This window comes from Poecile atricapillus, chromosome 23 (assembly GCF_030490865.1).
Source record: "Poecile atricapillus isolate bPoeAtr1 chromosome 23, bPoeAtr1.hap1, whole genome shotgun sequence".
NCBI lineage: Eukaryota > Metazoa > Chordata > Aves > Passeriformes > Paridae > Poecile > Poecile atricapillus.
The window spans coordinates 3,699,323-3,711,162 of NC_081271.1; the positions used below are offsets into that span (position 1 = coordinate 3,699,323).

The following is an 11,840-nucleotide window of genomic DNA, read 5'->3' on the forward strand; positions in this document are numbered from 1 at the left end:
TGAGCTATACCCGCTGAGCCCTTAGCATGGGGCTAGGAGTGGCTAAGACATATCCTTGAAATCTCACTTCAGGCCTTGGCTCTTCCAGGGACACCAGCAAGACTAGATTTAAGGAACTGTGTCTGTGAACACATCCTACATCCTCCCCTGAGCTGGGAGAGAGACCTGGGCTGGTGTCCTGCTCCCACAGGTAAGGAAGACCTAGATCCTCGAGTCCAGCTGTGAACCTGAGCCTGGCCCAGGCTCCCGGCAGTCGCGTGGGTCGTTTTTTGGACATCCCAGAGGAGTTTGTAGAGAAAGATGTTTCCGCGGGCACGGAACGGGCACAGCCCAAGACGATGCCACAGGCTGGGTCTCCGCTCGCCTAGTACGATCCTTTCCAAAGGCGGCGCTCCCGCTGCGAGGGGAAGCTGCTGCTTGAGCCACGGCGGGGATTTCTCTCCCCAAAACGCAAATTACAACGGACGTTTTGATCTCTGTGCCAAGGTCAGCAGAGGCTCGATGAGCCCCGGCCGTGCGGGGAGCGGCGATGGAGCCCGAGGGGTTCCCGGGGCGCCCCGAGCAGGCGGTGCTCCCGCCCCGCGTCCCGCCCGCCCGGGCGGCTCCAGGAACCGGATCCGCGGGCTCGGCAGAGCCGCCGCCGCCGCCGCCAGCCATGGACCTGCGAGCCGAGCTGCTCAAGTCCATCTGGTACGCCTTCACCGCCCTGGACGTGGAGAAGAGCGGCAAGGTCTCCAAATCCCAGCTCAAAGTGAGTCCCCGGGGAGCTCGCACGGATGGAGGGTGGGCAGCGGGCGGCGGAGCGAGTCCGGGGCTGCTTTACATCCCCGCCGGATGAAATTGTATTTACATCCCCACGGAGAAATTGTTAAATATTAAGATCAATAAGATCTTGTTGCCTCCACGTTAGTTCTGGTGAAGTTCTTAGGCTCGGTGGCATCTTCCTTTAAAAAAAGGGGTGGGAGGGAATTCATGCTGAAATGTGTTTTCTAGGTGAAAATGATAAGAAATCTAAATTTAGTTATCGGTTTCTTGTGCTTTTATGGCAAACTAAGAGCCCAAACTCTGTTTACATTTTCTTGCTTGCCTGAGCATCTGTGTTTCTCCTTGCTGAGCCAGTAGGTTGGGAGGTAGGGACAGGTTGTTTTTAAACAAAAACTCCTCAGTGGTGTGGCCAGAAATAGCACAGCACTTTAAAGAACTCTCCACTTTCTCCTCTCCCTACCCTTAGCAGCTTTCAGAGGGCTCGTGCCCTCAGCCCTTCATCAAACCCATCATAGCTTTAAAAACCTTTTTGTCTGCCCCCGGGCCAGGATTGCTGAAACTCACCAGGGAACCCCTTGGCTCTGAGAATAATTGATTTTTTAAATTTTGCACACGGTGGGAATGTGGTTTTTTGGTCTGTTTTGGTTCATAGGCTGGCACTGGGGTTGGAAATGCTAGTTGGTACCAGGGTCTGAGATGAGAGAAGAGACCTGAGCAGGAACATGCTGAGCACAGGGAGGTATTGCGTCAGGACTTGGCAGCTGCTGCCTGTCTGCAAAACCAGCTTTGAACCACTGCAAAAAGACCCACTTTTCCTCTATTCCCTCTATTTTATAGGGCTTCCCTAAGACAGACTGCAGGGAAGGTGCTGGACTTTGGGAGGGGGGTGTTTTGCCCCAGAATTAAGAGTTTTATTTGAGGGGATCTGGAGGAGTAGCAGCAGGAGGCAGATCCTTCCTGCTCAGCCTTTGGAACTGGAGCTTTCAGCTGCTCCCCGAACTCGTGGCATGTACCCTGCGAGCCACACTCACCTGCTAAAACTGTAGAAATAGCTGAAGGAATTAAGGGAAAATCCTAAAGTAGGCCAGAGCTTAATTCGGTTTGCTAATCCTTAAGAGGGGCTTTCTCTGCTTCCTTCACAGCATCCCCTGCACCACTGCTCTGGGTCCAGAGCCTGGCCCAGGCGTGGGATGGACCCAAAAGCACCAGCAGTGCTTGTCCTGAGAGATCTTTATCACCAGTGACGATGCTGAGGGCACAGAGACTCTGATTTTAATGGCAGTTCCATGGACAGTTCATGCAGAGTCTGCAAACTGTGGTGTAGGGGCTGTGGTGATGCTGGGGATGTGACTTTGTCCAGGGAGACACTGCAGAGGGGAAAGGATTTTCTCCCACGCACCTTCAGTGACAGGATGGGTGGGCGGCAGGTCATTGAACAGCAAAGCTCAGCTCTGGATGACTTTCCCACTGTCTCTAGGCCAGGGAGAGCTTGTTTCCACCCCCAAAAACACTCGAGTTTGCCCCAGCCTACACAGGCCAGCCGCGGTTCAGTGAGGAAGGAATCCAGGGTCTTGCAGCTCTGAGCAATAAAGTGTTAAAGCCACTGAGCCCTCTCCAAACTCCTCCAGGGTTGCTGAGCCCTGAGCCAGGCTGTGCTCTGCTTCCTCACCCGGGCGTGTTGCTGCACGAAGGGTCTTGAACAGGGGTGGGAGAGACACCACGTTTGCACCTACAGGACAGAACCAGCCTCAGAGCTGGGAGGGAGCGTCCTGGCAGAGCAGGAGCCGGCGGCTGAGCTCCAGCCACACTCCAGGCAGTTGCTGTGAACATGTCAGGGTTTCCAGCGTGAAAGGTGCAGCTGTGGGAAGCCGTTGGGCTCATTGCAGCCACTTCTGCGCAGGCAGGGATGTGCAGATGCTGCTGTGAGTGTAGGTGCATGTGTGTGCACAGGAAGGAAGGACAGCTTGCGGTCGGGTGCTGCACGCCCAGCGAGGCCGGGTAGTTTTGCTCCCAGCACAGGCACACCACCAGCCCTGTTCTTGGGAAGCGTTTGTGCTCTCAGTGCCATTGCATCCCCCTCCCCGGCCAGGCTGGAAGGGCTGTGGATACGGGATGGGGTGTGGTCCTTCAGTGTGGCCATGCCTCGCTGGAAATACCAAGAACTGCCCTGGTGCTTTTGGGGCTGCTCATGGGTGATGGGTGTGACAGCGGTGGGAGAGGGTGGAGAACAGAAACAAGGCCGGTGCTCAGAGGAATCAAGGGCACTAGGAGGAGTTAGGCAGACCCCTGACCCCCTGGCCATCCCCTGCATGCCACAGGGTAAAGTTTGTACCAGCAAACTGCTTTTGTAGCACCCCTTTCCCCTGCTGTTATTCTTCTCCCGTCACTGTTTCAGAGCCTGCAAGGGTTTCTCACCTCTCCTATCTCCAGTCATGCCACCGTTGACCAGGCCAGGGCTTTCCTCCCCGTTTGTCAGTGACAGCCCTGCGAGAGGAGGGGCTTTGGGTCACAGGATGTCAGGATGGATGGAGGAGCTCAGGGTGTCACCGGGCTTTTTAGGGGTGCTCTGGGAGGAGGGGCAAAGGATGGAGATGAGGGCCCACGTAAGAAACACAGAATGCTCCCCAAACTTTGAATTCATCCTGATGGATTTGTTACCTGGGGGTAACAATCCTGGAGGATGTCCATGAGATTCCCAGGCCTTTCCACCACTGTGTGGACCCTGGGGCTGCACTGAGCCCCAAAAGGCACAGCCTGGGCAGCAGGGCTCCAGGCTACAGCCCTGTTGTGTGAGCACAGGGTGGAGTCCTGCTGATCCCATTGGTCCAGAGGGTGGAAAAGAGAACGAAAATCTGGTTGAACAAGAACTGTCTCCCGCTGCAGCAGCTATCATGGCCTCAGGCATCTCTTCTGCTGGGAGAAAATTTCCAGCCCTGCATAGAGTAAGGATGCTGTTCCATCTCCTCCAGCCCCTCTCTTGAACCCTTGGCAAGCTGCATTGGTAGATGCATGCAGTGGGGAAGTGTCAGTCTGGGACACTCATTTAACCATCTCCTGCTTCAGGGATGTAAAGGCAAAGAGAGCACCACCTGCCCAGCATCACAAGCTGGAGATGCTGGTGGTGCTCATGGGCAGCCTTGCTCCAGGCTTTCCAGCACATGGGAAATCCATGAGCTTGTGAACATGCTTTATTTGGGGGGATTTGAACAAAACGGGCTGTTGGTGAGTCTTGCTGAGTATTTCTGGGGAAGGTGCATCTCCAGATCTCCATTGTCTGCTTCTATTCCAGACAAAACCTTTGCTTAGTTTCTCACCAGTTTTTCTATTTTCATGTTTCCATCTTTCTGTGCCCCCAGCAGTGGCTGCTGCATAGCTTGGGGTGGCTTATTAGCTTTTCTTAGAGCGAGTCCTGTTTGCTCTGAGAGGTTTGAAACTTATTTCAATAAATAAGTTCCTCATGTGCCAAGAAAAGAAACTAACGTGGAAAAATCCTTGATTTTTGCCTGTTTCTAAATGATTTTCTGAGGTTTACATTTGGAAATTTTGCCAAACCCAAACCTTGAATCGATGCTGTGACTGCCGGGAGGTGATGCCATGCAGGGCACAGTCCCCAGGGGGGTGAGTGAGGGGGTGGCACCTCAGGGATGTGCTGGGGCAGGGCTGGAGGTTGTTCACCTTCTCAGCACCCCTTGTCTTTGGCCAGGTGCTGTCTCACAACCTGTACACAGTGCTGTGCATCCCCCATGACCCCGTGGCACTGGAAGAGCATTTCCGCGATGACGACGATGGGCCAGTGTCCAGCCAGGGCTACATGCCCTACCTCAACAAGTACATCCTGGACAAGGTGAGTTCCTTGGTCATCCCCCAGACCTGTTATTCCTCATGTGAGGACAATGAGGTTCCTGGGATCTCCCCTTAGCCCTTGGAAATCACATGCCTTGGTGGGTGGAAAGAGGGTGCAGAGAGATGGGGACTGCTCAGGTGAATGTCAAAATGAGTGAGAAATGTTTAATACTCAGCATCTCCCTGGCAAGGATGAAGTCATCTCTTTACATCACGGCTCTGGATGGAACAGCATCTCTGCCCACATTTCCTGAAAGGCTCAGAAAGAGGAATCAGCCCCTTTCATCCTCTCCAGCCATGCTCAAATTTGAGGTGTAACCTCATTTGGCAATGAGGAGAGGGAGGAGGATGAGGTGCAAGCAGGAGCAGAGTTGGGGTGGGCAGGGGCTTTCTCCCTTTCTTCTGCAGTTCAAAGACACCTTTGTCTGGCACGACCAGAGGTTGGTCTGTGGGTGCTGTTTCCTCCACACATGTGAGGAGAGGAACAATGACTGACAGCTTTCTTCCACTGTGTGCTCACAGAAAGAGGCCAGAACTGGGTGCAGTAACCCTTTGCTCCCCGGCATTCTTGTCCATGTGCCAGTCCCCATCCTTGTGCCCATCTTTGCCTTGCCTAGAGCTGGGCAGCAGCTGCCCAGCCTAGTCCAGCAATGCTGATCTTGGCTGCAGGGATCTGGTCTGCAGCAAGAAAGGGCAAAGCCTTCCCCAGCTCCCTCAGCCCAGAGCAGGAGCTGCCCAAAGTCTGTCCAGCCCCATCTCCCCATTACAGAGTGGCCAAAATCCTTCCAGTTGCTCACGTGGTTCTCTGGGAGGTGATCTTTAAACCCAACTCTTCTGGTTTCACCGTGGCTAATAGAATCCCAGAGGCAGCCTGAAAAGGGGAAGTGGGTTTTCCTAGTAAGAGAAGCTTTTAGCTTTTGCCACCTGAAGGTTTTCCTCCAGCTTTGCTGCTACAGGCCAAAGTTTGCTTCTGTGCTGGCGATGCATGGCTCACACAGCTGGGATAGGGCACACGGGGACAGCCAGAGCTCCTCTGATCCCCATCACAATTCATCCATCTGCACCAAATGTGCTGCCTGGGGCAGCTCACAGTGCCCAGACACAATTAAAGAACAGCAGCAGGGATGAGGCTGGTGGAGGCACCATTCCTTCTGGCTGCCCTCATGCCAGCACTTCACTCCTCAGTCCCTCTTTGTGTTTGAATGGGATAACAAGAAACCCCAAACCATGGAGGCACTGGGGAGGTGAGCTTGGAGAATTCCACATCATCCTGCCTGTGCTGCACCCCAGGGTTCCTGCTGGTGCTGCCAATCACCCCATGCTTCTCACTCGACAGATTCTAGGAGTGAGGATTTCTTCTCTCAAGCACTTTTATCCCCCAGAACTCCCCTCCATAGCTCTTCAGCTCCCCACTCACCCCCTGACTCCTGTCTGCAGGTGGAGGAAGGTGCTTTTGTCAAAGAAAACTTTGATGAGCTCTGCTGGACCCTGACAGCGAAGAAGAACTACAAACCTGACCGGAATGGGAATAGCGTTGTATCCCACCAGGATGCTTTCAAGCTCTGGTGTCTCTTCAACTTTCTGTCTGAAGACAAATACCCCCTTGTCATGGTGCCAGATGAGGTAGGACCTGGCTCTCCCCCCATCCCTGTCCTCCCAGGGCTCCATGTGCTGGCAAAGCCCCATTTGTGGGTGACACATCCCATTATCACTTCCTGGCATGTCCCACTGCATCCTGCAAGATGTGGTGTTCCAGGGGATGAGAGAGAGGAGGCTGGGGGTGGGACAAGGGGGCTGTTTGCCCTGGACATCCCTACTGTACCCACAGCCACCCCCACCCCAAGAGGGGGACTTTAGAGGGGAGACCCCTCCAAAGTGCTGCTGCTTCTCCTGCCTAGAGGGCAGTGGCAGAACAGACCTGGCTGTCCCTCTCTGTGGCCACTGCCACCCAGTGCTCAGCCCCTGCCCAGCATGAAGAGTGTTAAGGGTGAGGTGCCAGCCAAAGAAAAGCCTCTGGTAGTAATCTCCAAATTCCACAGCATTTATGGGGTAAGGTTCTCCCTTTCTCTGGGGTCAGATTAAACCCCCATGAGAAGGGGGGCAGATCTGGGGAGAGTGCACAAGTGCAGAAGCCAAGAGTGGCCTCAGCAGAAGGAACTTGGCTGGGCAAATGGCTGCTGTTGCCTTGTACCCCATCAACCTCCTGAGATCAGCAGAAAAGTAAAAAAAAAAAAAAAAAAAAAGGCAAGAAGCACCATGCTGCACAGACGTAGGAGGGCGACCACACTTCCTGTGCCCTGGGAGAGGTGTTTCCTGTTCCCCAGATCATGAAAAACTGAATCATCCTGAGCAACTGCATTCAATTCTTGCCCTTCTCACAATTAAATGACATAAAAAATCCAGCTGGGTGTGGGGACCCTGCTGAGTGTCACCTTCCTATGTGGCTCCATGCAGTCACTCATTGGTCTCAGTCCCCAGACTGTGGGTAGAGGAAAGCTGGCAGCAAAACTTGAGATGGAGGAAGTCTTCCCTACATCATGTCAACCACCTTGACTCTTTTTATTTGCAGTTTTAAAGTTATGCTCATCTCCATAGGGACCTGTGCCCCTGCTCCTCCTCAGTGAGTTTTGGAAAGCAGTGGTGCTGAGCTCCCTGTGGCTTTGAGACATCAGTCCTGAATAGGGTTCAGCAGTGTACTAGGGCTCAGCCTGTACTCCCTCAGGCTCTTGACTGCTACAGAGTTTTCTTACTCTGCAGACAAACCAGCCAAAATATCCCAGCCTTGGGGTTAAAAGGAAAAACCTCCCACTAGAGGTCAAACACTAACCCAGTTCAGGTCTCCTGAGCCAGCCTGCTTCCTGGAATGCCTCAACCATCACAAAGGGTGATCCCTCTGGGATCCAGGTCCTGCATCTCCAGGCTGGAGAGAGATGCAGCCTTGGGCTCTACAAAATGTGTTGATGGGGTGACAGCTCTGGCTTCTTCCTGTCACTGTCTCCCTCCCCACAGGTGGAGTACCTGTTGAAGAAGATCTGCACAGCCATGAACGTGGAGCTGAACTCCTGCGAGCTGGATGATTACCTGTCCCAGGAGCCACAGGGCCAGGGTGGGCTCACGGTCTGGCAGTTCCTGGACATGGTGAACTCGGGCCGGTTCCTGAGAGGCATCGAGCAGGAGGCCATCAGCATGGCTGTGGAGGAGGTGTACCAGGAGGTCATCGAGGATGTGCTCAAACAGGCAAGGAGCCCACATATTCTGGGGCACAAGCTTCATCCTGCTCCCACCCCATTTTGATCTCTGTCTCTCGGGCACAGGGCTACCTCTGGAAAAAGGGCCAGCTGAGGAGGAACTGGTCAGAGCGGTGGTTCATGCTTAAGCCCAGTGTCCTGTCCTACTACATGAGTGAGGAACGGAAGGAGAAGAAGGGGAGCATCGCATTGGACAAGCACTGCTGTGTGGAGGTACAGCCTGGACCACACTCAGCTTGGGAATAGCAGACCCTTCAGATCCCTGGAAAGGAAGACCCAAGAACACACAATTTCACATCCCTGAGCATGGGAGAGCCAGTCCTGTGGCTGAAGATGGGGGGATAAGGTGGGATACAGCGGGTAACGCTGTGCTGGGTCCTCTCCCTGCAGGTGTTGCCAGACAGGGATGGGAAAAGGTGCATGTTCTGTGTGAAGACTTCGTCCCGCACCTACGAGATGAGTGCCTCAGACACCCGGCAGCGCCAGGAGTGGACACTTGGTCCGTGCCCACCTCACATCCCTTCCCCAGCTTCCCCATGCCCCCTGCATGTCCCCACTGACTGTGCTGTCCCTCTCCAGCCATCCAGACCGCCATCCGGCTGCAGGCGGAGGGAAAGAAGTCCCTGCACAAGGATCTGAAGCAGAAGCGACGGGAGCAGCGGGAGCAGCGGGAGCAGCGCAAGGCGGCCAAGGAGGAGGAGACGCAACGGCTCAAGCAGCTGCAGGAGGAAAAGGAGAGGAAGCTGCAGGAGCTGGAGCTGCTCAAGGAGGCCCAGAGGCAAGCAGAGATCCTGCTGCAGGAGGAGGAGCAGCGGCGGAGGAAGCAGCATGAAGAGATGCAGAGAACCCTGGAGATCCAGCTGCAGGAGGCTGAGCAGGTGGGTGCATCCCACATGAGCTGTGGTGCTCATGGGGTGGGTGCTTCCTTCTCCTTCCCTTGCCTGGGGCAGCCCAGGGGTTTGGATGTACAGTGCTGCTGCCACCCATCACCTCTGGGCTCTTTTGTGCCTGACATCCCATTGAGCAGGAGATGAGGACAACCTGCCTCAAGGGGCTTTAGCTGGGGACAGTGAGAGGCGAGTGCTGGTGCCAGGCTGCCAGGGAGCTCATTTCTGACCTCAGCACTGGCTCCAAATGACACAGCCTGTCTCCTGAGCAGGGAAACAGCTTTGCTTTGGACCTGTCACCATGGGCTGCTCCTGCTCTGGCCCCTTCCACCCTAAGTGAGTTCTGGGGACACTGGTGCAGGCCCGGCCAACTGATGGCTCCTGTCCCTGCCGCAGGCTCGTGCCTCCATGCAGGCAGAGATGGTCCTGAAGGAGGCGGAGGCAGAGCGGCAGCGCAAGCGCATCCTGGAGCTGGAGGACATGCAGGAGAGGCTCCAGGAAGCCCTGCAGCAGGAGGTGAAAGCACGGCAGGATGAGGAGGCTGTGAGATATGCGCAGGCCAGGTAGGACTAGGGCATCCCTCCCCCTCCTTGTGCAACCCTGCTCTCCGGGCAGCAGCTGGGCATGGGGATGCGTTCCTCAGGGAAGCTCAGTGCTTCCGGGTACTGGGATGTGCTGGTGACTTCCCAGTATGCAGGCTGGGACAAGGAAAGCTGGTGGAAGAAGTGGCAGGGAGACATCCTCACCTCTTCATTGTCAGGCTACTGGCTGAAGAAGAGGAGAAGCTGAAACAGCTGATGAAGCTGAAGGAGGAGCAAGAAGAATATATCATCAAAACTCAGAGGGAGAAGCAAGTGCTCAAGCAGGAGATGGAGAACAAGAACAAGTGCCTGGAAGAGGCGCAGAAGCAGCTGGAAGAAGTGAGAGTGAACAGGCAGCGGGTGGACCAAGATGTCATGGTGAGCATAACGTCCGTGCCGCATCTCTTCACACGGTGAACCCAGGGGACTTTCCACCCTCCCAGAGTCACCTCCATTCTGGGGAGGACAAAGCTGGAATTGCCATGGGGGTTTCTGAGCTGTGCCATGTGCAGACACGGTGTGATGCAGTGGCTGAGACAGGACAAGCAAGTCCTGCCCTGAGGACAAAGCTCTGGTGTCCAAAGTGATGCTGACAGTGCAAGTGTGTGAGGGAGGAGGGTTGGAGGGGGAGCAAAAGGTCTAGAGGAGGGTGAACTGGGTCTCCAGCCCAGAGGGAACCTCCAATCCAGGCTTACTCAGGGAGGGGAAACCTGTGCCCATGGTCCAGGATCAGGGGCAGTGGGGCAGCAGCTCACCCCTTTCCTCCATCCCCTGCCAGGCGGCCCAGCGGAAGCTGCGACAGGCCAGCACCAATGTCAAGCACTGGAATGTCCAGATGAACCGACTGATGCACCCCATCGGGCCAGGAGGTAGGAGACCAGCTGACCACCCTTCCTTGGACCTCCTGAGCACAGATGGGGCATGAGCCCAGACCCCCACCCATCTTCCCCGTTCTGGGTGCATCTGGTGGCTGGAAGGACTCTCAGAGAAGATACCACAGTGCCTCCTGCAAGGAGGGACTCCACAAACCTTTTTCTGAGCCGAACACTCAGTTTGGGCCCCAGGTAAACAACTCTCTTTTTCTGTCCACCCCCAGACAAGCGAACAAATGTGAGTGGAGGAGTCTTTGCTGGCTACCAGCCCCTTCTGTCACGGAGAGATTCTTCCCTCAAACTCAAGCAGAGGCTGGAGGATAAAGGGAGTGACCCCACGAGGGAAAACAGCAAGGAAAACGTGAGCAACGGTGGGAACAGCAGCATGTTTCCGTCTCCAGATGCAGACACCATGGCCACAGAGCCCACCAATTAGCCCACCAGGATGGCATTCCAGCTGGGAATGGCAGGGCTCGGCTTGTCCCTCCAAGTGGATGGTCAGTGTGGTCATCTCTGGATGGAACTAAAGTGGGGACTAGCCCAGAGCCTACAGGGGACTGCATAAGGCAGAGGTGCTCCCATTTCCATCAGTAAAGGGCTACAGCCACCATGTGCCAGGAGGCTCAGGCAGCCCAGTACTGGGGAGAGGGCAGTGGGATCTTCTCCTCTGGACTGCTGGACTCAATTCCTTGTACTCTGTTTTACATCCTGTACTAAAAAAGAGTACTAAGGCCTAAGGCTGCAGTTCCCTCTTGCTTTCTACAACAACCCTCCTGCATCACTCACTGTGCTGCAGGGTGTAGGGCCTTGCCACCAGCCAAGGACACCTGGACTGACCAAGCGGGGCCTTCTTGTCCCCCCCACACCATGCCAGGTGTCCCTAACTACAGCTACCACTGTGTTCCCTGGCAGTGATCATTAGTCCTGGAGTCACTTAGTTAGCAGAACTAACAACAATAAAGCTTTCGGAGCCACTGGCCACAGACCTCCTACCCCACACACTAGTGGCTCTGCAGGCACCAGCCCTCTTTCCTTGGCAGTGCAGGGTTTGGATTCCCCCTGCATGAGCGCCCTTTGAAAGGAATCAGCCACAACTTGTGCAAAGTGGCCCCACCAGCAGATTTTGGGTTGATGTGTGGAGGGCCAGGAAGGGCACAGAACAAAACAAAAAAGGCCCACTGGTGCCTTTGGGGTGTTCATAGTGTGGGGCATAGAGACAGGGTCACCTCTGGAACAGGCCCTGGGAGCAAGCTCGGCACCAACTCCTTATTTGCTCCGTTGCTCAGAGGTGAGCTGAGTTCGTTAGGGAGATTATGAGACGGCGCTGCCCTCGCTCTCAGTGTTTCTCCCTCTCCGTTTTTTTCCACCGTGGCCGAAGGACCCGGTACAAAGCGCTCGGTGTGCCCGGGCTGCGGGGCGGCCCTGGCCCGGCCCCACGCGGCCGTGCTGATGCACAGCGGGGGCACGGGCAGCGCAGGGGCCGCGGGTCAAATGCATCGCCTCTCCCCCTTCCCTCTGCGCTGGAACACAGCGGACTGGCCCTGAGCTGTCCCTTGTGGGATCCCTGACTGCTCCGCAATCTGCCAAGCAGGCCACTTAGACACAGCATCCCGCCACACTGCACGGGTTTTCTGGGTAGACTGA

General features: G+C 55.4%; 1 protein-coding gene across 3 annotated transcripts; it reads left to right on the forward strand.

Annotated features, from left to right (window-relative positions):
• The first annotated feature begins 75 nt into the window (after positions 1-75).
• Positions 76-11,162, forward strand: DEF6 (DEF6 guanine nucleotide exchange factor). 3 transcript variants are annotated; one of them, XM_058855734.1, is made up of 12 exons: positions 76-190; positions 487-751; positions 4,469-4,609; positions 6,046-6,231; positions 7,618-7,845; positions 7,923-8,069; positions 8,247-8,355; positions 8,436-8,734; positions 9,140-9,306; positions 9,504-9,702; positions 10,103-10,193; positions 10,421-11,162. In XM_058855734.1, the coding sequence occupies exons 2-12, from the start codon at positions 530-532 to the stop codon at positions 10,630-10,632; spliced, it is 2,001 nt and encodes a 666-aa protein (XP_058711717.1). In that variant the 5' UTR covers positions 76-190; positions 487-529; the 3' UTR covers positions 10,633-11,162. The 3 variants fall into 3 exon arrangements, with proteins under 3 accessions (XP_058711717.1, XP_058711716.1, XP_058711715.1); XM_058855733.1 differs by lacking the exon at positions 76-190 and adding an exon at positions 260-367; XM_058855732.1 differs by lacking the exon at positions 76-190 and having other exon boundaries at positions 392-751.
• The last annotated feature ends 678 nt before the right edge of the window (positions 11,163-11,840 follow it).